Source organism: Bos indicus, chromosome 6, assembly GCF_029378745.1.
Source record: "Bos indicus isolate NIAB-ARS_2022 breed Sahiwal x Tharparkar chromosome 6, NIAB-ARS_B.indTharparkar_mat_pri_1.0, whole genome shotgun sequence".
In the NCBI taxonomy this organism is placed as follows: Eukaryota; Metazoa; Chordata; class Mammalia; order Artiodactyla; family Bovidae; genus Bos; species Bos indicus.
In genome coordinates, this window is record NC_091765.1 from 6,874,358 (window position 1) to 6,899,581 (window position 25,224).

At 39.0% G+C, this 25,224-nt stretch overlaps 2 protein-coding genes and 1 long non-coding RNA gene across 9 annotated transcripts in view; 1 reads left to right on the forward strand and 2 right to left on the reverse strand.

Annotated features, from left to right (window-relative positions):
* Nucleotides 1–7,175, reverse strand: part of LOC109560224 (uncharacterized) — a 162,540-nt gene extending 155,365 nt beyond the window's left edge. For 3 of the 4 annotated variants that reach the window (XR_011567008.1, XR_011567007.1, XR_011567005.1), the window contains exon 1: nt 7,027–7,167. This is a non-coding gene — a long non-coding RNA (uncharacterized lncRNA). Of the gene's footprint in view, nt 1–7,026 lie in introns of all 4 variants that reach the window. The other variant, XR_011567006.1, reaches the window with a different exon arrangement.
* Nucleotides 7,176–7,239: 64 nt separating this feature from the next.
* On the forward strand, nt 7,240–12,592 carry ARLN (allregulin). Of its 2 annotated transcripts, XM_070790803.1 has the most exons (3): nt 7,240–7,566; nt 8,402–8,421; nt 10,949–12,592. In XM_070790803.1, the coding sequence occupies exons 1-3, from the start codon at nt 7,361–7,363 to the stop codon at nt 10,960–10,962; spliced, it is 240 nt and encodes a 79-aa protein (XP_070646904.1). In that variant the 5' UTR covers nt 7,240–7,360; the 3' UTR covers nt 10,963–12,592. The 2 variants fall into 2 exon arrangements, with proteins under 2 accessions (XP_070646904.1, XP_019817823.2); XM_019962264.2 differs by lacking the exon at nt 8,402–8,421 and having other exon boundaries at nt 7,249–7,566.
* Nucleotides 12,593–13,548: 956 nt separating this feature from the next.
* Nucleotides 13,549–25,224, reverse strand: part of USP53 (ubiquitin specific peptidase 53) — a 58,984-nt gene continuing 47,308 nt past the window's right edge. For all 3 annotated transcript variants that reach the window (XM_070790794.1, XM_070790795.1, XM_070790796.1), the window contains 2 exons: nt 17,541–17,637; nt 13,549–16,490 (listed from right to left, as the gene is read on the reverse strand). In XM_070790794.1, coding sequence (XP_070646895.1) covers nt 15,500–16,490; nt 17,541–17,637 — 1,088 coding nt within the window. In that variant the 3' untranslated portion in view covers nt 13,549–15,499. The remainder of the gene's footprint in view (nt 16,491–17,540; nt 17,638–25,224) is intronic.

Sequence of the window (25,224 nt, forward strand, 5' to 3'; positions counted from 1 at the left end):
CTGAGAGCAGTAAACCAGTAGTGGTAGATCTCAGTGGTATCATTTGACCAAGATTCTATCAGTGGTTGCTGAAGACAAAATATAACTGAATAAACATTTAATTTCTTCCACATTCAAGGTATTGTCTGAAGGACTATCGAGGCTGCAAAGATGGTAAAAGTACAGTCTCTCTCCTAAAGAATACTTAATACTCTGATAGGGGAGATAATTTACATAAAATTGTGCTACAAAGCTAGCCAGTGCACCAAACAATATGTAAAAAAAATTCCATGGTTTTTGAGCTGAGGTAGAGAAATTTTGAAAAATGATCAACAGACAGCCTCATCAACAGGTGGCTGTTACAGAATGTAGAGGGTGACTGATGCAGAAGAAAGTAAAAAAACCATGGGATAAATACTTCACTGAAGAAAGCATGGCATATAAAGCAGCTGGAGATGAGTTAAAGGTTATCTTTTTGTCACTGGTGTGTTAAAAATACTGAGAATGGAGAGATGACATGAATTGTAGTGAGAAAGCTTTTTAAAGTTGACATTTGAACTGAAAAAGGAGGGGGAGGATTACGGTAGGTGGGGCAACATTTCAGTTTAATGAAAGACATTTCCTTCTCCAATGCATGAAAGTGAAAAGTGAAAGGGAAGTCGCTCAGTTGTGTCCGACTCTTCGCGACCCCATGGAGTGCAGCCCACCAGGCTCCTCCGTCCATGGGATTTGCCAGGCAAGAGTACAGGAGTAGGGTGCCATTGCCTTCTCCATTTAATGAAAGCAACATGCATCAAAGCTCAAAGGCCAAGAGGAAAAAGGTCTCCATAAGGAATAAGATGAAAGCAATCTGGCTGAAGCAAAGGGTGTTTGCTGGGTACCAGGCTTGCTGAGTGGGGTGGAGCCAGATTAACAGTGGGAGCAGCTAAGAGGCCACGATGAAGATAAAGGAGACTCTCAAAGAAAACTATGATAGGTATGTAAAGTAGTAATGATGGAAAAGAAATAAAAGAAATGCAAGTCCTAAGGATACTGAGGTGGGCATCAAAACATCTCATTGCCTGAGCCCAGAGAATTCGACAGCTTGGATAGAATCAGGGGGGGACAGGCAGAGATAAACCCTCTGAATGGATAGTAAACTTCCCTAGCGTCAATTAAGAATTCCAATGTCTGATTCTCTACCGTGCCGGGAGCCAGCGTGAGGACCTCCACCCGTGGCAAAGGTCATGAGGAAGGAGGCTCGACATACGCAAAGGCGGGATCAAGCCTCAGGAGTCCCCCTGGAAATTCTCGAGCATCTACCCTCAAAACCAGAGTCTGCCTACTTTATTGTTTTGTGCTCTCACCTACACCTCTGACTTTACGGGGGGCTGTCCCCCACCACCTCTTTCGGAGAAGGAGTTAACTTAGAGCTCCAGTTAATAATAATTCCTGGGCATTACCGGAGTGTTTCAACCTACAAACTCCTCTGAAGGTTCTCTAGCCCGCCTAACAGGCTTGTCCGGCCACATGTGATTGTTTACAGCCTCCCAACCATGAGAGGCACGAGATGCTTTAAACCTTCTAAAAACGGGTTATTTAGAGAAGTTAGAAAACTATTAGTATAGTATAGTGGGCTGATTAGAAATTGTATTGGTGAAGGGTTTTTCATTTGTTGAGCCAATGTTCACTGCTAAGTCTCCACATCCCCTGCCCTTATACACATTAATGAATATATAGAAGAAATAAGTATTAACCTTTGATATTAATCACGTTAGACCTTAGGCTAAGCAAATTCTTTCCTTAATTAAAACCCACTACACCCTCACCCTATAGGAATGTAACTTTATCTGGTACCTTCGGAAGGTGGCGTCTGTTTTAAGAATAATCACCCCTGGAGAAATAAGTGTTCTGATTGACTGACCGCTGTCACAAGGAGAGGGTCATAAATTGTCAGCAGGCCCCCTGGCCAGAAGATGATGTAACATCCCTAAGACCTCTGTATACATTTGTATGAAGCACCTGACTTTAATAAAAGTCAGGACTGCTGACTCCGCGTGACTTTTGTATAATATCTCATTGTATAAAAACAGACCCTGGAAAAATAAAAAATGGGATCAGTTCCTCGAAAGACTGGTCTCCCCATGTCGTTCTCTCATCTTCTGGCTCAATTATCTGGAACGTGGAGGCTCGTCAAGCCTACTAACTATGCCTGGGCTTCTAAGATCTGACCAGGCGGGCCTTAGTGTCTCCTCTCCTTCGGGAGAACGGGAGGACACCTGCGGCCTACGTAGGTGATGTAAATTCCTTGCCTTGGAATTTTACTAGCTTTCCACATGAACCAAGTTATTCAGCCTCTTTTCTCCGCTGAATTTTCCTACTGAGCTATCCTTATTCTATTACTCTTTATATCTCTAATTAATATTTAATTAAAGCTATCGTATCCTAATCACCGAAGCTGTCTCTCCTTCGAATTTCCCTGGATCCACCGGGACTGGACCCCGGCACTACTGTAAGTTTAATTGTTGGATCTGGGGTCCCACTGAGAATCAGTTGATCCTGGCATTTGATGGTGTACTGTCCCTCAGAAAGGGAAAAATGTACCCTCTGAGGGTGCTGGGGTGTACGGAGATTGTGTTTTAAGCTTTTCTTTTTCTACAGACATTAGAAATAGAAAACAAGAGTACTCTTAATAGAAGACTCCAGAGTCACTATAATCCCCAAAATGGTTCACAGAAATGTTTTCTCTTGCTAATCGAAATTCAGAAAGGGAAAACGACAAGGAGATACTCTTACCATCCTCATTTGACTGGATACTACAGGCAGAAACCTGGGAGACTGGCAGAATTCTTACCTTCTGCTGGCTTATGTTAGAAGTCCCAGGACTTCTCAGCAACAGCAGCAGCCCTGGAGTGAGCAGTGTCTAGTCAGTGACATGCAACCTTGACACCAAATTGCAGGTAAAGAAATATTCTCCTGTACCACACTGCCCCTTGCAGGACACCAAATGGACTCCATAGTTTTTCTTCCAGCTTTAGGCTATTCCCAGTGGTTTAGCGTGTACATGGTAACAGATGAACTAAATGCTACTCAACTGGACAAGCCAACACCGACACAGTGGTGAAGAAATTAGTACCTAGATTATTTCTCGTTTCGGTATTCCCTTATGGACTGAGTCAGACCAAAGAACTCATTTTATAATTGAAACACATCACAAACAAATTACAAATCAAAGCTTGTAAAAACTTTGGGGTACTCATTAAAATTCTAACCCCTGCACCACCCCCAATCCTTGGGGCAAACAGAACACAAAAATGTAGACATCAGAAGGACTTTAGGGAAAGTTTATCAAGAAACTGGACTTAATAGCCAGAGGCACTACATCTGGCCCTTATAAAAATCCAGCATACTCCAAATAGAGGCTGTGAATTAATCCTTTTGAAATAGCATTTGGTTGCCCTCTGCCTAATGGCATCTCTAAATCTTCCATTTCTGATTGAGTGAACACTCTAGGAACTTAGGTAAGAAATTTGATACCATGACTTGCTCTGTAGGAACTAACCAGCATACTTGGAGATCAACAGGTAAAAAAAGGGTGTGGCATCCACTGACTGGCAAGCCTTGCTCTCCCCTTTGACCAGAAGACTGGATGTACATTAAGCTTTTTAGAAGAAAGTAAGCATTGTTATCGTGCTGGGTCAGTCCTTACAAACTGCTAACCATTTGCACTGCCATCCTCCTGGATTCACACGAGCCCTGCCGGGTCTGACCCAAAATGGCAGCACTCCCAGGACAACTGGAAGACCATCTCTAATGTGACCTTAAACTAAGCATTTTCAGGGCCAATTCCCAGGTCCCAGAAGCAGACAAAATCATGAAGTAGACAGCTTTTCTCAAGATCATAGATAGAGAAACTTCCTTCTACTTACTTTCTCCCCCTATTTGGTCTTCCTACTCCCAGGGTGGGCAAATCTTCCTTTTAACAAAGACTTCCCTTTCTTTAGCCACTGATTATAAAGCTGACAGGAGATCGCTAATTTCAATCTAGTCTTCGCTTCCACTATGGGCTCTCCTTCAAAGTTTGTCTTCCCTCTCAACAAGTCAAGCACAAACCAGGTAACTCTTTATATCGGTTTTCCAAAGCCTGGTGACATTAAGTCATCAATCTGTTCTCTGGTTATGTCTCCACCTAGATTATGCAAAAGAACCTGAACTAATTTTTGTTCTTGCCAATCCAAGCAGCTGGCGACAACTCAGGAAAATGGATGCATAACAGGTAAGCATCCACGATCAAGTAAACAATGTCACTCTTTTCCTTTCAATGAGATAACTGGACACAGAAAAACCTCTATAGAAGATCAAAGGCTGTCCTTTGCTCAGGTAAAGACGTTAGAAGGGAATTTTTCCTTTTGCACTGAAATCAGGCATAGAGCTTCACCTTCCAGGTCTAAGGCAATACTGCAAGCAAACCTTCTGGTTCGATTCTAAGATGCATCCTCCAGCCTCTCGTGAAGGTCATAAATGGCCTCAGCACCGACTCATGCAGGGGCACTGGCCAAATCACCAGATGTTATGGCTAACTCCTAAGTCACCCTTACGTAACCTAGGGTAGCTCAGTTGCTTACATCATTAGTCATCAAAGATTGCATATCGGCAGACCAAAAATCCAGACTAAGTTGGCCAAGTAATAAAACCAAGCTTTACAGCTACTATGGCCGAACTGTAGGCCTCCTATATCACATATTTCAAAACCTGTCCTGCTCCTACAGACTGACAGGGATATACAAGATGGAGATGTACAGATGTCAACAAGACAGGTGACAAGACACACTAAACCCCAACTAATATGTCACAAGCTCCATTCTGACCTTATCCAGGAACAATGCTGGTCTTTTGAGATAAGGTGTATAAAGAGTTCCTATCTGGATGGGCAGAAAAATGTGGACTTGAATTCCTGATACCCTCTGTCATCTTAAAATTCCAGCCCAATTATAAACTCTGGTTTCTTTGTTCATAAAAGTGAAAGTGAAAGTCCCTTAGTTGTGTCCAACTCTTTGTGACTCCATGGACTATACAGTCCATAGAATTCTCTAGGCTAGAATACTGGAGTGGGTAGCCTTTCCCTTCTCCAGGGGATCTTCCCAACCCAGGGATTGAACCCAGGTCTCCCACATTGCAGTTGGATTCTTTACCACCTGAGCCACAAGGGAAGCCCTACTTTGATAAAACACTACTACTTTTTTTTTTAATTTTATTAATAAAATAAAATAAAAGCACTACTACTTTTCATGAAAGCACTACTTTCATAAAAAGTAGCATCACATAAACACCTCAGACCAGATCTCATAGAAAACTGGCTTGTTTATCACAATTTTAAGTTCTTTTCAGTACTAAGATCACTTTTCCTAGCCTTTGGAACTTATGAGTTGGAAAAGGCAGTTCTCAATCTTTCCATAGTAACAGGATTTCAATATTACTATGCAAATATTGGAAACCTTTCAATCAAAAGTTAATAGTCTCTGTTGGACTCGAAAAATGCCTTGCCCTAGATATACTGACAGTCCAAGGAGGAGGAGCTTGTGCCATCACTGGTGAAGAATGCTGTTTCTATGTAAATCACTTGGGGCAAAGAGTGTCTAATGTATACCTTTTGCCTATGGAGAAGCGAACAGCAACTCACTCCAGTATTCTTGCCTGGAGAATCCCTATGGACAGAGGAGACTGGCAGGGAACCACGAAGAGTGGGACACGACTGAGCAACTAACACTTCCTACAGTTTTTGAAGACAAGGTAAACATGCTCCATCAGATAAAAATGAGGCTCAGCCATTCTATTGGATTGAACTACTCCTAGGGAAGGAGACTGATTTCATGGAATATCGGGAAATGGGCTTAGGTTCGTTATTTTCTGTTTATTCATTCTCATTCTATGTTCTTCTCACCCTTTATAGATCTCTTGCCACGCAGTTGCTAACCCAATTTTTCTCTCCACAGTTACTGACTCAGATTTTTCTTCTAGGGACATTTCAGACAGGGGAACGAAGGAGTTCAGAGTATATCACTCTGGCATACTGAATATTTTGAGTTAAAGACAATGGAGAAAACCTGACGCAAGAAGGGCACTCTGACCTTCCTTGTTCTTCCAGAAAGAGATAAAATTCCCTTGTAAAAGATGCCCTCCCTATACTAGGAGGAAGAACATTTTTTTAATCACCAGAGATGGAAAATTGGACTAAGAAATCCCCAAACAAACCTTGTTAAACTAACCCTTATCTTCCCAGTCATTTCTCCACATTTCTCCTAGCAGAAATCTCGTTGTCTTTTTCCGTTCTAAGCTTTCTTCCCTGGTCACTTCCTCAGGTTGTGATTCTCCTCTGAAAATTTCCATGTTCGTGTTAAAAAAAAGAAAGAGAAAACAAAAACTTCTGTGCTTTTCTCTTGTCAACCTGTCTTATGTCAGTTTAATTCTTAAGTCAACAGGAGAACCAAAGAGCGTAGAAGAGAATTTTTCCTTGTCTACAATGCTAACCCGTTTTCTTTCTGGTAACATTCTAATATCATGGGGGAGTTACACTCCCAGACCCTCGTATTATTTTTAAATTCACTCCTTTGAAATACATACAAAATGCTCACGTTCTGCTCACTGGCCCCATTAGAAACTCACGCTCATACTTAAGATGTCAACCTCATTATAGCCGTTTCAAGAATTAAATAAGTGCAACATGCTAGGAAGTGAAGTGAAGTGGCTCAGTCGTGTCCGACTCTTTGTGACCCCATGGACTGAAGCCTACCGGGCTCCTCCGTCCATGGGATTTTCCAGGCAAGAATACTGGAGTGGGTTGCCATTTCCTTCTCCAGAGGATCTTCCCGACCCAGGGCCCGAACCCGGGTCTCCCATAGTGTAGGCAGACGCTTTACCGTCTGAGCCACAAGAGAAGCCCTGGAAAACGCTAGGAACAGTACAAACCCCATTAGAGGAAGCCCTTTTAAAACCTTGGCATAAGGACGCAAAAGCAATACAGGGATAAGGAGAGGTGACTATGGGCTGTTCCAAGGTGGAATCCATCACCTGTCAGGAACGGGACCTGAGTAACTTCTGGTCCAGCCACCGAGTTATTTCTCCTAGCGAAACCTGAAAAACCAGCTTCCATCCCGGGCGCTGCAGGGCGGGTGGCCTTCTCTGCTTCCGCTGGCGGACGGAAGCTGCGCTCCCTGCCCGCAGTCACGAATGCAGCGGACGGCGCCTGCGCACTGGGAGGGACGGGCCGAGCGCCGTTTCCCAGGCGCGGAAATGCGCATGTGCGTGGGGTTGGCCTCTGTCCACTTTTTCGCAAGCTGAACGCGGAAGTGCGGGATCTGAGGCATTTCAGGTGCTAGGATTCTGGGGCGGCTACTGGTGCGAAATGGAGGTGGACGCGGCCTCAGAAGGTGGTCGGGACGGCCCCCGAGAGCGGCGAGGCTTCGGTGAAGCCGAGAGGCAGCAGCAAAATCACGAAGTGCGGTCTCAGTCCGGGGCTGCCTTGTCTCCCAAACACTCCTATTGGTTGGATCTCTGGCTCTTCATTCTCTTCGACGTGATATGGTTTTTCTTCGTGTATTTTTTGCCATGGTGAGTACTCTGAATGTAACACTGAAGCGGTGAGGGGTTTAGGAACCTTCTCCCCAATTTGGGAAGGTGGGTGGGAAGAGGAAAGGAAATTGTGTTCCGAAAGTCCGGTAAATGGAGGAGTTGGAATGAAGTAAACTAGACTGAAATGGCTTCCTTGGCACCTCAGTTGAGGGTGTTCAGAGGTATGGAGGCAACTTGACTTCACAATTTTTTTGTTATGTTTTGAAATGAAACCGGCTGGGTTTGAGTTCCTGCACTACCATGAAGAAACTGGGTAAGTTATTTGACTTTTTGGAGCTTTGTAGCTAGTTTCATTTATAGGGACCAATAGTAACCTGGTCATAGGGGTTTGGTGTTTTAGATAAATCGCTAACTTACCTCAAAGCGATATGTTTGCATATTGCTTTGCAGCAGTGAGCACTCAGCTAAAGCTTATTGTTTTTATTTAGTCGCTAAGTCGTGTCCGACTCTTGCTGCCCCATGGACTGTAGCCTGTCAGGCTCCCCTGACAATGGGATTCTCCAGACAAGAATACTGGAGTGGGTTGCCGTTTCCTTCTCCAGAGGATCTTCCCCACGTAGGGATGGAACCCGCATCTCGTGCTTGGCAGGCGAATTCTTCACCCTGAGCCACCTGGGAAGCCCGAAGCTGTTGTTACTATACAACAGTTTGACCATGAGCAGGGTACCTAAAATAGGTCCAAAACTCAGTTCCTAACTTCTTATCCATTAAGTGTTCCCATTTCAAAAAATGTTAACTTTATCCAATCCTCCTTCCAGAAGCTTGGGACTGTTTTTGACTTACTTTTTTTTTTTTTTTTTTAATACACGTCCACGCACTCCAAAACAACAATTGGTAAGTCACAAAATTCCTTAGATACCTCTTGGAAAATCCATGCTCTCCATTTTAATTGCCACTCACTCCGAAAAGACAGTTTTGGCAGAGGGTAAAGGAAGGGAACTTAGACAAGAGGGACACAGGACTGAGATGATAAGGGACAAATTCAGAAGACAAGCCCTGGGCTGGAGGAAAGCAGTGCAGCTCATTTAGTTATTAAACAGCTCTCTTGGACTAAAGAGCTAATTGTTGACTCACTCTAAGTTATTCTCTCAATCTTGTTACTGAATTTGCACTCCCTGAAAGGTAATTGTCTTCTTTTCTCACCCCTAGTCTCCAATGTTGGCCAAGATCTGGGCATAAACTCACTGTACCTGAAGCCCCATTGTCTGTGATTCTTGTATTTCTTGAATGGTATGGCAGAGGGTTCAATGGGACAAATGGGAGATGAGTATTTCTATAAAACCCTCCATTGAGTCACTTGTAAAGGAAAATCTTTCCTCCTGATTTTTGGTGTTACTTCAAATATAGTGATTTTTTTTTTAATCTAAATTTTCAGCTCTGGGTAGAAAATGGAAGACTTAACAAGGAATCAGTTCAGTTCAGTTGCTCAGTCATGTCTGAGCATGTCTTTGCAACCCCATGGACTGCAGCATGCCAGGCCTTCCTGTCCATCACTGACTACCAGAGTTTACTCAAACTCATATCCATTGAGTCGGTGATGCCATCCAACCATCTCATCCTCTGTCATCCCCTTCTCCTCCCACCTTCAATCTTTCCCAGCATCAGAGTCTTCCAGTGAAGTCAGTTCTTTGCATCAGGTGGCCAAAGTATTGGCGTTTCAGCTTCAGCATTAGTCCTTCCAATGAATATTCAGGACTGATTTCCTTTGGGATGGACTGGTTGGATCTCCTTGCAGTCCAAGGGACTCTCAAGAGTCTTCTCCAACACCACAGTTCAAAACCATCAATTCTTCTACACTCAGCTTTCTTTATAGTCCAACTCTCACATCCATACATGACCACTAGAAAAATCATAGCCTTGACTAGATGGACCTTTGTTGGCAAAGTAATGTCTTTTAATATGCTGTCTAGGTTGGTCATAACTTTTCTTCGAAGGAGCAAGCGTCTTTTAATTTCATGGCTGCAGTCACCATCTGCACTGATATTGGAGCCCCCCCAAAATAAGTGTCTGTCAGTTTCCATTGTTTCCCTGTTTGCCATGAAGTGATGGGACCAGATGCCATGATCTTTGTTTTCTGAATGTTGAGCTTTAAGCCAGCTTTTTCACTCTCCTCTTTCACGTTCATCAAGAGGCTCTTCCGTTCTTCACTTTCTGCCATAAGGGTGGTGTCATTTGCATATCTGAGGTTATTGATATTTCTCCTGGCAATCTTGATTCCAGCTTGTGCTTCATCCAGCCCAGCATTTCTCATGATGTACTCTGCATAGAAGTTAAATAAGCAGGGTGACAATATACAGCCTTGACGTACTCCTTTTCCTATTTGGAACCAGTCTGTTGTTCCATGTCCAGTTCTAACTGTTGCTTCCTGACCTGCATACAGATTTCTCAAGAGGCAGGTCAGGTGGTCTGGTATTCCCATCTCTTTCAGAATTTTTCACAGTATATTGTGATCCACACAGTCAAAGGCTTTGGCATAGTCAATAAAACAGAAATAGATGTGTTTCTGGAACTCTCTTTTTTGATGATCCAGTGGATGTTCGCAATTTGATCTCTGGTTCCTCTGCCTTTTCTGAAACCAGCTTGAACATCTGGAAGTTCATGGTTCACGTACTGTTGAAGCCTGGCTTGGAGAATTTTGAGCATTACTTTGCTAGTGTGTGAGATGAGTGCAATTGTGCGGTAGTTTTTGAGGGTATTTTTTGATCTTATCAATATGTAAATCATTTAGGAATAGGCAAACAACGAAGATGATCAAGATTTTCAGAAGTTCCCTGGAGAAGGAAATGGCAACCACTCCAGTATTCTTGCCTGGGAAATCCCACGGACAGAGGAGCCTGGCAGGCTATGTAGTCCATGGAGTCACAAAAGAGTGGGACACAAATTAACGACTAAACAACAACAGCACTTATATGTGACATCTTAAAAAACAAAACAAATGAACAAATTGAACAGGAACAGACTCACAGATGCGGAGAACAAACTGGTGGTGGCCACAAGAGACAATGGTGATCACTGTGACAGGGTTCAGGGAAAAAGACAAAGACAAAAAGATTCAGGTACAAAATTCCAGTTTAAAATAAATAAGTCATAGGTTATAATGTACAATATTAGGAATGTCGATAATATTTCAGATACTTTGTATGATGACAGATGGTTGCTAGACTTACTGTGGTGTTGAATTTGTAGTGTATATTAATGTGATATTACTATGTTGTAACATGGAACTAGTATGTTAACTATAGTCCAATAAAAATAAAGCATTATTTTATATGCAAAAAAAAAAAGATTTTCAGAAGTTTACATAAGGTATTTAAAGGGGGAAGAAAAAGGAAACATTGTTGACATATATTTGTTTTTCCAGAATGGTTTGCCTGATACCTAAAGAATTCTGGCTACTGGACTGGATTCCTGAAGATGACTGCAGACTTCAACAAAGAAGACGGGGCTGTGCACTAGAAGGATTTCAAACTCTAAGGGACTCTCATTTCATTTTACACATTCTATTGTTATCTGTCAGTGGGGTGGGGTGGGAGAAAGGGTATTAAATGGGTAATGATCTCACCCAGTCCTAGCTTAAGTTCGTAAAACTTGACTTTGATTCATGTTTTAAAATTTTTTTTCAAATTGTCTGATGGCTTTACAGGGGCTGAATATAAAAAGTATTTTACATGGGATTTATTGTAGTCATTAGTAAATAAGTAATGTTTTTCTCTTTAACATTTTAAAGAGTTGGCCAGAGTTTAGTATGATGCAAATAATACAGTAAAATAATGTGAAATATTTAAAAACAGATTATTCAAAAGTAAGGGAAGAACTTGGGGGAAAAAATGAGTAAAAGCTATACAAGAAAGTCCAGGCCCACAATGTATTTGCTGCAAATGCCAGTTTAATTTTTAAGTGGCCCTCTGCTATGGTTGCTAGGTTGGTACAGTTTTAGAGAAAGTATATAGTATCCAGTGGTGGAAGGCTAGAGGGCATGTCATCTTTACCTGGATGCTTCCCCTCAGTTTTAAGCTCTTGAACTCAGTGAAACACAACTATTTGTTTCAAACCTAATTTTTATTAGGTTTGCATTAAGAATGCTTGTAACCAAAACATGTTTATTATAATGTCTGTAACTTTTAATACTTCAGCAAAGTCACCATATTTACTCATTGGGCAAATATTTGAGCACTTACTGTGGGGCAGGTACAGCACTGAACAAAACAAAAATCCTTGCCTTCATGGAGCTTACATTCTTTATCTAAATATGTTAATAATTTTATTTCTAAGAGTGATCAGCTAGTATTTAATCAAAAAGGTCACACTCCCAAAGCAGCTACTATAAGCCCTTTATAAGCTATTCCTATTATATGTATAACAGATATTAGAAATGGGCTCTCCTTGAAATTGGTGATACTTTATATATTGGAATCGCATAAATATTTTTCAGTTCCCTTAGAAACAGGTGTAGGTCTGGTAAACTGTCCATCCTCTACTTTTTTAGAATGGTGTTTAGGTTAGTGTGACATCTGGGATTGATTTTGGAGGACTTTAGCCTAATGCCGACTATGAGGTTAACAGTTATGCCATGAGAGAACCTAATAAATCTGCCTGAAGAGAACGTTTTAGGCTTGAAGCATCTAGACAAACACAGAACTGGGATTTCATTGAGGTTACCAAGCAGACTGTATGAATAGTTTCTCTGCTGCTTGCTAATAATTTTGTCCAGTAAATGTTTATTATACAGTAAATTAGGTGTGATTTGCTTTCATTTTAACTAATTACTTGTGTGTTAGGTCACACACAAAGATTTATAATCCATACCACCTTTCTGAGCCTAAAATCAGCCTATTACCACAACTCTTGAATATCTCAATGTCCTATAGATGAAATCATGCCTACCACTGTGCCATCTCAGATGATATAGTGTACTTGTAAGCTTTTGAACTGGGTAAATGAGACATCAGAAACAATTTGGCAAACTTGCTACAGTAAAGACATTAAAAGAATAACATCAAAGTGATTTTAGTCTGATCAATTCCTTTGTAAATATCACAGTTTCATTAAGTGAAATGATTATTTTAACCATTTGAAATCAGTTGGCTAATGAGTAACTGTGGTGAAATCTTTAGAAGTCTGTTAACCTGAAATTTTTAGGATGTAAAGTGCTCCATATACCTAGTCCCTAAATGGCATGGGGATACACACTCAGAGGCTACAAGATTATTTACTGAGGGCATTTAATGTAGACGTTATGCTCTAGGGAAAGGGTCACCAAACTACCCACATCTGGCCCATTTGCCTCCACCTGTGAGCTAAGAATGATTTTTACATCTTAAAATGATTGAGAAAAAAACAGAAAGACTATTTCATGAAGTGGAAATGATGTGAAATCCATGCTTCAATGCTGCTAAAGTTTTACTGGAGCAGAGACAAGCCTATTCATTAGCATAGTATGTAAATGTTACATTCTGGCTGTTTTCACACTACCCTGGCAGAACTGAGTGGCTGTTAGGGTCTTAGGGTGCACAAGGCCTAAGTTATTATAATAAGTTATTATACTGAGTCTCTGACTTTAAAGAATGTTTATCAGCTCCTGTGGGAATTCTCCTTTAGACCTCACTGGAGTTGAACTCTTAAGAGTCTCCTGTGATAAATTTTTTTGATCAGTGATATTCTAAGTTCACCCCTGAACTTTAAATTGACCTACTTTTCCCATAAAATACATATTCACAGGGATGAGAGAGGAATCAACAGTTCATGAATGCAAAGAAAAGTCCAACCATATTAAAAATCAGTTTACCCCCCTCCAAAATTTTGAACCAGAAGAAACTGACATCACATGAAAATACTCTGAAGTATTTTGAACATTACAGCTGTTGGTTGTGTTATTTTGAATGTTATCATAATCTTACAACCACAAGAAAACATGTATAAAAATAAAGTCACCCAAGAAATAAAAATTTCACATATGAATGATTATTAGTAAATACATATTCTGTCTATATTTGGAGTGTTGTGTCAACAAAAACAAACAGTCGGTTTCTAGTTTGTTAGTACTACAGCATAATGCAGGAGGTTTTAACTGGACAGCAGTACTTTAAAAAGCCCCAGAATCAGACATTTCTGGGTGATGTCTGCAACTCGACTGTGAGTTAAACTTCATACAAATCTATGAGATTGTTGTTAAGTACCAGAAATCAGTTTAAATGTTTCAAATAATACATTTTCAACTGGACATAAAAACAAACTACACAAAGTTTTTGAAAATTATTAAAAATACTTGAAGCTCATTTTTCTAGTATTTTACAATATTATAAAAGCAGTAATTAAATACACTGACATTTCAAGTACAATTTTACAAACTTTACAATATTTACAAACCTTCCATACTAAAAGCTATGTTAAAAAAAGCTTTCTTAAAAGATAAAATTGTACTTAGTTTATATTCAAGTATTTCTACATTAAGAGAATATAAAATAATAATCACCTACTGTTACAGTTAGAAACTTCTCTAGGTGGAAGACAAAATTTGATCAAGATCTGATAACTGGGTTACAGGACTGAGCTTAGACTTGTACAAGCAATTATTTTCTACTTATCTAGAAATATTCAGTTTTAATCATTAACATTTTGGAATACTTTAACAATTTATGGAACTGGTCAAAATATTGAATTTGCTAATTTACAGAATTACTGTCTTTTATATATAAAATTTACCCAAATTCTCAGTTCTCTAGCATGGACAATATAAAACTATTCTAAACCACAATTAGTGTACCAGTTTAGTACAAAATTAAATGACAACTATGAAATAAGGCAATTAAAGTACTTATTTCCACTTGTAATGATAAAAATGGAAAACTTAAAGCCTCCATGAAAGTAGGTGGGGAAAATTATTATTTGTTTAGAGCAGAAAAAAGGGAAGGATACTCAATTTAATGCATATCATTAAAATTAAACCTATATGAAAGGCAAATATTTAATCTGGAAACCCAGAATGATTTTCAAATTCAAGACTGAATATCATTAAAATGGGCTGACAACCTACAAATAAGTACTATTACAGCAGGGAAAATTTAGGCAGTCACAGTGATATTCTTAAAAAAAGGCTTTAGGTTAATTCCTAACACTGGTTACTAGCAGCCCAAAGTAAACCAAACCAAAATAAAAACCTTTCATATTTCATATAAAACTAGAAAAAAAGTAACAAATAAATATACTAAAGTGAAGTATTTTAATTATTTTTAGCTTACATGACTGAAGTAATGTTTATAAATACATACAACAAAGGATATTCTGAAGGTAAAAATTCTAGGAGCAAAATTAAGTCTCTTCCAACCTTGAGAATTTAATTAAAAATTGCTTTATCATTAAGGCTTTTTTCTTGAAATGCTATCAATTTCATGGGTTGATTTTTTTTTTTTTTTTTAAGACACTTAAGGAATCATAGGTAGTAGACTATCACAGAAGTCAAAAGCAAATGGTGACGCCCTCTTTCGGCTACCCATTAGAAAGTGCTTCCTCACAAAGCAACTACTACCTGGACTATGCAAACTACCTGCCATCTGCTATCTTTCAGTTAGCACAGTTAACCAGTCTACATATATGAGAACTGCTTAGTTTAATACTTATGGGTCTACCAGTCAAAAAATAAAGGGTCAAATTACATTTTTACTCAACTGCAGTGTGTGAAAAATGACTTTCTGGACACACCCTGATTTTCTATTTTTTGAGGCATGCCAAGGCTAGTCAGAGAGAATTTCCAAAATACCTAATAAGTTGATTTTCACAAGACAAAAAGATCTGTATAGAAAGTTAAAGTGATTAATGACTAACAATGCCATGGTTTTAATTTCATATAGCACTAGGTTTGGTCAGTTGATTCTTAAATGGTCTCTGAGAAGTAAAAGCCCATCGGAGTCATCATTTATCTATTACAGTAAATACCAGGTTTATGTTTTTGCTCAGAAGGGCAGTTTGAACCAAAACTACTATGTAACACAGGTCCTAGCTCTCTTTCATTCTGAGACAGTGAATTATCATTACAAAAGCCACTGTTCTCTGGAAAGCAAAGCTTGGGCCTCTGATGGTATTTCAGTCTATATGTATCAGTCATGCAGTTATCAACCGAAAAATAGGTAGTTAATGAAACTGTCTCATTTGGACATGTAGAACTAGAGTCTGTTTCTGGCTGGCAGAAAGCACCAACAGCTCTACCTGAGTCTGCCTGAAAATCTTTAGTTGCAGAACTGGATGGAGTGTTTGATGTGTTGCTGACATACTCTTTTGCTTGAAATGTATCCTTAAATCTTTCATCGTTCACATACAGACTCATGTCTACACCTAGCTCTGAGGCTGTACTTAGACTGTGCTTCAGAAGACTAGAAGAGTTCGTCTTAAACGTCTCTGTTACTTTGACATCAGGAGTAGAGTCATTTTTCTCTGACTGTGGCACACTGGTCATAGCATATTTCTTTGGTGGCAGAGGGGGTGGTGCATTCTGGCAAACAAGTTTCGGCATCTGACAGCCGTCAGATCTACAGGTTGACTGAACCAGATGTTCCCTGGGTAGAGAGTTCTCAGAGTAATATCGTTCCATCATGTTTTGCTGCTGGATGAGGGGAGCAGTTTCTGGCTTTGACCCCACAGTTCTCATGTGTGAAGACCATGATGAAGATGGTGAGACTGTTTCATTACTGTTCACTCTCTTTCCAGAACCAGAGTTATCATCAGTGTGAAAAAGCAAACCTGTTTTCTCAGACTTTTCTTTATTAAGCCACTCAGAAAACTTGGGTTCACTTGATTTTTCAAGTTTCTGTTCATCTGACTGGTGGGTATGCTCTCTGACTGTGTGGTCCTTGAGTATTTCTGGATTGGATGAAGGGAGTGTCTTTCCATTGGTTTCATGTATATGTGACCTGAAAAATAAAAACAAAGCTAAAACACCATACATAAATATGCAAAACTGGAGGGAAAAGAAAAACACTTGTCCCACTGTTTAACTTCCCAATATAGTGTTTATGTTATTGGTATAACAACAGAAATGGGAACCATTAACAATTACAGCCATTAACAATTTACACTCTCTGAATCCAAAACCTTTATCCTAGAATACATAAATGTTTACCAGAAATACCATTACCAATATCAGATTTGTAATAATTAGAAGTGTAATTTTTTTAAAAAAGCAAATTTCCAGGAAATGCCTGGTGGGCCAGTGCTTATGACTGTGCTTTCATGCCTGGGCCTGGGATTCAATCCCGGGTTGGGGAACTAAGATCCCACAAACTGTGTAGTATGACCCCCTCCAAAAAGTTTCAACTTACAAACACTTAAATTACATTTATTGTTATAAATAATAGCATAGACTTAAGGAAACTGTTATTAGCAAATAATTCCAATACTCTAATAAAACACTTCCCAACCAACATTACAATGTTTATAGCAATAAAAGTACTTTTATTTATAATGCCATAAGGATAGGATACTAATTGAAAATAATCAGACTATTTTTACTTAATAATATCCAAGATGAACAGAAATAGTATCACATTACAAATTATTTATCTTCATGTGATTCAATTATTTTCTCCTGTGACTTGCATGGAATTCAATTACAGTACAAAGATGAAAGGAGTTGAGGCTCTGCCAAGTAGATTACTGAAAACTTGGCTCCATTGGCTTGGGGCAAATTACTTAATCTAAACCCCAAATTTTCTCTTTTGTAAAATACCATCTACCTCAAAAGAATGCTGTGAGGATTAAAACAAACAATCATAAATTGTACAAGGAACTTTGTACACTCCCCCATCATTAAGGTCTACATCCTTTTAATGATCCCCAATAAAATATGCATTATAACACTCTAGACCCATGGCTATCAGGTAGCTAAGAATGCCTTTCTGATAAAGAATTCCTATTATACATGCATTTAGAAGATTCTAGTATTTCCAAACAGCTATGATTACCTTTTTATCAAAGGATTTTTTAATTGTAGATGTGATTCTGGGTGGAACTCATGAGCTTTAGAGGCTACATCTAAGTTCTTGAGTTCTCTTTTAAAGCCTGAGGAGGAAAATGAGAAAAACAAAATTATGTAAGTGATCATTCAGAATTTACTCCATCTATAAGTGAAGAGAAAGCTGCTCAGTCGTGTCCGACTCTGCAACCCCATGGCCTCATGGACTATAGAGTCCATGGGATTCTCCAGGGCAGAATACTGGAGTGGGTAGCCTTTCCCTTCTCCAGGGGATCTTCCCAACCCAGGGATCGAACCCAGGTCTCCTGCATTGCAGGAGGATTCTTTACCAGCTGAGCCACAAGGGAAGCCCAAGAACACTGGAGTGGGTAGCCTATCCCTTCTCCAGCAGATATTCCTGACCCAGGAATCAATACTTCTCCATAATTTACATAAGGTTTTCTATATAACGGGTAATTCTCTTCCAAATTAACAGAAAAAAAAACTAGTTATTCAAGCCTTTGCTCAAATAATACCTTTTCCGAACCCTTTATACAAAATTAATGGTTCTTTCCTCAATTTATTACACATGAAAATGTCAGCAATGCCCCAAAAGTGTTATTCTTGATGGGTCATGTGAACTGTGTTTCCCATTTACTCTTAACTGATGAATGGGTGGGAAGATCCTACATTTGAAAATAGATGCCTTGAGTTGCCTGCCAATCAATGCAGGAGACGTAAGAGAACTAGGATTCAATCCCTGAGTGGGGAAGACCCCCTGGAGGAGGGCATGGCAACCCGCTCCAGTATTCTTGCCTGGAGAATCCCATGGACAGAGGAGCCTGGCGGGCTACTGTCCATGGGATCGAAAAGAGTCGGACACAACTGAAGTGACTTAGCACAGGCTCACAACTTAAGTTCAAGTTTGGACTCAGTGTTTACTGGATGGTTACTTTATATTAAAACCAACTTTAAAAACTTACACCACCTTACAGTCTAGGTTCTTCCTTTACCTAATGAGATACTACTATCTATTTTACCCGCCTCACAGGAATATTAGGAACATCAGCCGAATTAAAATGAGAGGGTATTACGATAACACGTAAAATGTCATTCCACCATGAACTAGCTACCATTTATTGACTGCTTACTCAAGTTTTAAGAAGTTGATAATAGTTATTTCACTTAATCTTTACAGTTGAAAAGCATTTTTACCTGAAAAGACAATGGACCAACTTCAGTTATTCAGAATTGAGTATCTGACATACATTTTCTTGAAAATGAAAGAAGTGAACCTGTCATTTCAGGAAAACAACTGGCAGTATTTATTGCCAATGATAAAATTCAAGCTTTTGGATGAAAGTAAGGGTTTTGGAAAACCTGTATTTACCACTATGAGTTTTACAGTTTTCCAATAATTAATATTTTTGCTGATATCTGTGGTAATATTTAAAAATGTGTTCTTTAAAAAGATATATACAGAAATGTAACAACATTTGGAAGACTCGCATAATTTAGCAATCTAAGCCTCTCTCTTTGACAGCTACTTTATGACTAAAAAGAAGTAGTATCAGAAAGAATCTTAACTATTTTTCATTCTTTAAAGTCTGAGAAATTTCTAAGTTGAAGTTATAATTTCCCATCCACTGTGATTTTAACTACAGAATGTTTATTTACTTCTTAATTTATCTGTAACTTAAAGTTTAATATTCACAAATACAAAAAGAATTAAACACTTAATTCTCAAAGTATCCACACAATGGGCAGCAGGAGGCAGCAGAGGTTTTATAAATATGCTTGAAATTTTAATATCACTGGCAGGCATTCAACCAAGTGGTCTGACTTCAGAATTCCAACTAACTTAAAAATAGATGTGTTATTTTTCTCTTCTGCTGACACAGACATCCATGTATCTTTACCAAGAATTTCGGCTCCAGGTTCTTTGCAAATCTAAGAGTTGGATTTTAACACTTGGCAAAGCAGCTACTTCAACATCAACACAAGGAGCTTTAATTAATAATGCTAATTTTGGTACTATATACAAACAAACCTAAAGCCCAACAGTCAAGAAATCAAAATATATTTACTTAATTTGAAAAGGTAACCTAGGTTTAAAACAGACTTACATAACAAGAAAACCAAACTGCTATTCTAGACACTATCCTCACTCTTGTTGTATACAAAGATTTCAGACTAAAAAAATAATATTGCAACTACAAAGCCTAGAAATCCAAGAGCAATAACCTAATCAATGATCTGATTTACAATAAAAAGACATTTAACATTTGAATACTTTAGGGAAAAAAAAAAATCACAAAACTTTAACTGTATAAATATTTCCGGCTAAACTTACTACATGCCAAAAGGAACAGATACTTTAGTATGTAGTAAGCTACTCTATCAGATACCAAATTTGGGGATGATACGAAATAAAAAGCAACGAGCCTTCTTTTCCTACTGGTATTTTACTTTAAAGAAAGAGCAAATAATGCTATTTTGCTACAAATTAAATTTCAACACAAAGTTTATGGTTTTTAAAAATATGTAAATATTTGATGATGCTAGGCCACAGCAACTACTTCTCAATGGTTGGTGAAGCTCTTTCTTTATTTAGAGAAAATAAACTTAGTATGCATAGAGACAAAATCAAATGTTAAAAGTACCTCTAAAGTATATTCTTTAGATATACTTTCTAATGTATTTATTTTAAATGAATATACTCTGAAGTTTGCAAAAAAATCTTAGAGAAAAAAATCAAACTTATGTATACAAATATACTTTTTGATTAAAATATTTTTTCATTTACTAAGTTTAGGATTTAATAACATTAAGGATAGTGTATTTCACTTAGCACATGGAGGTACAGATTTTTTTATAATAAGAATTAAGGAGATTAACAGATTTTTTTTGACCACTGATTAACTCCTTTCACTCTTTCTTGTCCTTTGCAAGATCAAGACTCTCAGCTTGCACCAACCCTGACTTTTATGATTAACTGAGGTAAAGTTCTAGACTCCAAAGTAAATGGCAAAAGTTTTTGAAAGGCCTATGTGATTAGTTACTTACAATCTGTAAATGTCTTAGCAAACATTTATTTCAGTAGATAACCTTACTCCACAGAGAAAAGAGTCCATTAGGTGTGAACTTCTTCAAAGGATTCATCTAACATACGTACTGAATGGTACCCACACTCACCTTTCTCTCTCCCATTACAGAAAAACTACCACTCCTTTCATGCAAAGCCTTCCCTGTTCCACTTTCACTCTACTTCCAGAGATCTCATTCCATTAATTACTGTTCTGTCCTACTCTTAATTTTCACACCTTTCTCCTCCTCTGTACAACATTAGTCCCTTACCTTCTGTAACATAAATGCAAAATAAGTGCTCGGTTTCATTTTTCTCCTTTAGTTTCCCTGGTGGCTCAGCTGGTAAAGAATCCACCTGCAATGCAGGAGACCTGGGTTCGATCCCTGGGTTGGGAAGATTTCCTGGAGCAGGGAACAAATCCACTCCAGTATTCTGCCCTGGAGAATTCCATGGACCGTATAGTCCATGGGGAGGCAAAGAGTCGGACACGACTGAGAGACTTTCACTTCACTTCGTTTCTTTACTATTCACAGCAAGGATTTTGACAGACACATGCATTTATTTACTGCTTTTTTATTCACTTTTTATTTTACTGTAATCTTTTCTGAAAAACTTTTAGTTGGAAGATAACTTCAAAAAGTTCAGAAAAGCTGAAAGACTAAAACTACTACAAAGAATACCTACCTGTATATCCTTTACCCAGACTCACCTATTATTATCATTTTACCTTTTTTTTTTCCCCTGAACCATTTGAAAATAAGTTACAAACATCATGGCCCCTTACTTCTAAACAGTTCTATCACATTCTTGGTTCTATTCTAACGTGTCTCTACCACTGCTTTCACTAGGTCACTAATGCCTTCAGATCAGATCAGATCAGATCAGTTGCTGAGTTGTGTCCGACTCTTTGCTACCCCATGAATCGCAGCACGCCAGGCCTCCCTGTCTATCACCAACTCCCGGAGTTCACTCAGACTCACGTCCATCGAGTCAGTGATGCCATTCAGCCATCTCATCCTCTGTCGTCCCCTTCTCCTCTTGCCCCCAATCCCTCCCAGCAGCAGAGTCTTTTCCAATGAGTCAACTCTTCACATGAGGTGGCCAAAGTACTGGAGTTTCAGCTTTAGCATCATTCCTTCCAAAGAAATCCCAGGGCTGATCTCCTTCAGAATGGACTGGTTGGATCTCCTTGCAGTCCAAGGGACTCTCAAAAGTCTTCTCCAACACCACAATTCAAAAGCATCAATTCTTCGGCGCTCAGCCTTCTTCACAGTCCAACTCTCACATCCATACATGACCACAGGAAAAACCATAGCCTTGACTAGACGAACCTTTGTTGGCAAAGTAATGTCTTTGCTTTTGAATATGCTATCTAGGTTGGTCATAACTTTGCTTCCAAGGAGTAAGCGTCTTTTAATTTCATGGCTGCAGTCACGATCTGCAGTGATTTTGGAGCCCAGAAAAATAAAGTCTGACACTGTTTCCACTGTTTCCCCATTTATTTGCCATGAAGTGATGGGACCGGATGCCATGATCTTCGTTTTCTGAATACTGAGCTTTAAGCCAACTTTTTCACTCTCCACTTTCACTTTCATCAAGAGGCTTTTGAGTTCGTATTTAATTTCTGCCATAAGGGTGGTGTCATATGCATATCTGAGGTTATTGATATTTCTCCCGGCAATCTTGATTTCAGCTTGTGCTTCTTCCAGCCCAGCATTTCTCATGATGTACTCTGCATAGAAGTTAAATAAGCAGGGTGACAATATACAGCCTTGACGTACTCCTTTTCCTATTTGGAACCAGTCTGTTGTTCCATGTCCAGTTCTAACTGTTGCTTCCTAACCTGCATACAAATTTCTCAAGAGGCAGGTCAGGTGGTCTGGTATTCCCATCTCTTTCAGAATTTTCCAGTTTATTGTGATCCACACAGTCAAAGGCTTTGGCATAGTCGATAAAACAGAAACAGATGTTTTTCTGGAACTCTCTTGCTTTTTCAATGATCCAGCGGATGTTGGCAATTTGATCTCTGGTTCCTCTGCCTTTTCTAAAACCAGCTTGAACATCAGCAAGTTCACGGTTCACATATTGCTGAAGCCTGGCTTGGAGAATTTTGAGCATTACTTTGCTAGTGTGTGAGATGAATGCAATTGTGCAGTAGTTTGAGCATTCTTTGGCATTGCCTTTCTTTGGGATTGGAATGAAAACTGACCTTTTCCAGTCCTGTGGCCACTGCTGAGTTTTCCAAATTTGCTGGCATATTGAGTGCAGCACTTTCACAGCATCATCTTTCAGGATTTGAAATAGCTCAATTGGAATTCTATCACCTCCACTAGCTTTGTTCGCAGTGATGCTTTCTAAGGCCCACTTGACTTCACATTCCAGGATGTCTGGCTCTAGGTCAGTGATCACACAATCATGATTATCTGGGTCGTGAAGATCTTTTTTGTATAGTTCTTCAGTGTATTCTTGCCATCTCTTCTTAATATCTTCTGCTTCTGTTAGGTCCATACCATTTCTGTCCTTTATCGAGCCCATCTTTGCATGAAATGTTCCTTTGGTATCTCTGGTTTTCTTGAAGAGATCTCTAGTCTTTCCCATTCTGTGTTTTCCTCTATTTCTTTGCATCAATCGCTGAAGAAGGCTTTCTTATCTCTTCTTGCTATTCTTTGGAACTGCTAAATCAAACCAGCAGTTTTTAATCCTTATTCTGCTCTACCTGCGACCATTTTTCTTCTTGAAGCTCCCCATTTCCCTAGTTTCTGTGCGATAATTTCCTCAGCTGTATTTTCTCATACTTTCCAGTTACTACTCATTCTTTTCCAAAGTTGCTCCTTCGCTCTACCTTAGCTCATCTCTTCTAGTCAACAAACCCCATGTTCCTTCATCTACCTTCTGCCCTGACATCTCATGTTTTCCTGAGTGATGTTGTTCACGTCTCTGGCATTCAATTCTGATATATGTTGATGGCTACCAATACATAATGTTTCCTGCATTTCAGACATTTGTAACTGTCTAATAAATCTGTTTACCTAAAATGACAAACCAAGCAAATCCAAAACTAAATCTGACATCCCCACTCGATGCCAAAATATGAGGGCTTCCCAGGTGGCCCAGTGGTAAAGAATTTGCCTGCCAGTGGAGGAGATGTAAGAGACACAAGTGCGATCCCTGGGTCGGGAAGATTCCCGGAGGAGGAAATAGCAACTCACTCCAGTATTCCTGCCTGAAAAATCCCATGGATAGAGAAGCCTGGTGAGCTACAGTCCATGCAGTCACAAAGAGTCAGACACAACTGAGCGACCAAGCACTCTCACCCCCCAAATCTGTCTCTTCTTCCTATATTCCTCCAATTGGTAAATGGTGAATCCACTTACGTTAAGACCCAAATACGGCTACTCCTAACTTCCTACTTTTCCTGTACTGTGTACATCTGTCATAGAACCTGACTCCACTGTCCACATATTCTTATAATCTCTGAAATCTTCTTTCTTGACATAGATATAGCCTTAGTTTATGCACTCATCTTTTCTCCCCTAAGTTATTAAACTCTGTATCTAATTTTTCTCCCACTGCTCTAAATTCATCCTCTACACAACCACTAAAAAGTCTTTTCTAAAATGCAATTGGAGTATACTACTCTCCTTGTCCTTTGGTGCCTTTCCACTTCTTAGGATTTAAAAATAGCATAAAAGTTTCATCATGATTTGGCTTCTCTCTAGCCTCTATCCATCATCTCAGAATTTCCATGGATGCATTCCAGCCTTGTATATAACAAGTTATCTGTATTCGTCTAATATGTGGTATCTTCTCCTGACCATGTACTTTTGAACATGTCATTTCTTCTGTTTTAAATGCAATTTAAGTGATTTGAAATTATCCCCATTAGTGACCCATTTTCAATACAGGAGCTAAAATAATCTAAATGGCATTGTGGAATTTCAACAATGTTTTCAAATAATAGCTGTAGGCAATATAAGTATTTTTTCTATTTGCAACAGAACCCATAAATATAACAGGCTATGTAGTATCTCTATCAGTGAAAAATTATTAGTGAAATAACCACAATGGCCCTACTTTAGATTTTAAGTTCTCTACCAGTACCTAAACTTATACAGACTAATATTAAAAGCTGACTTAAATGTCAAACAGAATATAGAAATTAAAAATTTTTTTCTAAGGTTCTTTAACTTCGTCAAAGTCTTTTATCCATGGATAGAAAGTGATTCTTCAGGTCAATAATGTACGTGTGTCCCATTTTATAAATAAGAAATAGGAGAAATCCAAGAAAATGATACCATGCCACAAAAAATTAAATTGTGCTTGACTGGGGAAAAAAAAAATCCACACAGGGCAACCTTTTAGCTTAGGAAATAAACTGCTATACCCACTTTAACATGTTCTCAATCAACGACAAGGGGAGGGGAATACACATATGGATACCATAAGGTATGTACTTTAATAAAGGTTCCCTAAGCAAAGACTGGGCTTCCCAGATGGTGCTAGTGGTTAAAAAAAAAAAAAAAAAAAAAAGCCTGCCAATGCAGGAGTCTTAAGAAATGCGGATTTAATCTCTGGGTCTGGAAGATCCCCTGGAGGAGGGCCTGTA

Bases quoted from the DNA above. Each gene is read 5' to 3' on its own strand.
- ARLN (XM_070790803.1), top strand. From the start codon at position 7,361: ATGGAGGTGGACGCGGCCTCAGAAGGTGGTCGGGACGGCCCCCGAGAG. The intron at 7,567-8,401 runs GTGAGTACTCTG...ATACACGTCCAC, and splicing joins TTCGTGTATTTTTTGCCATG to GCACTCCAAAACAACAATTG.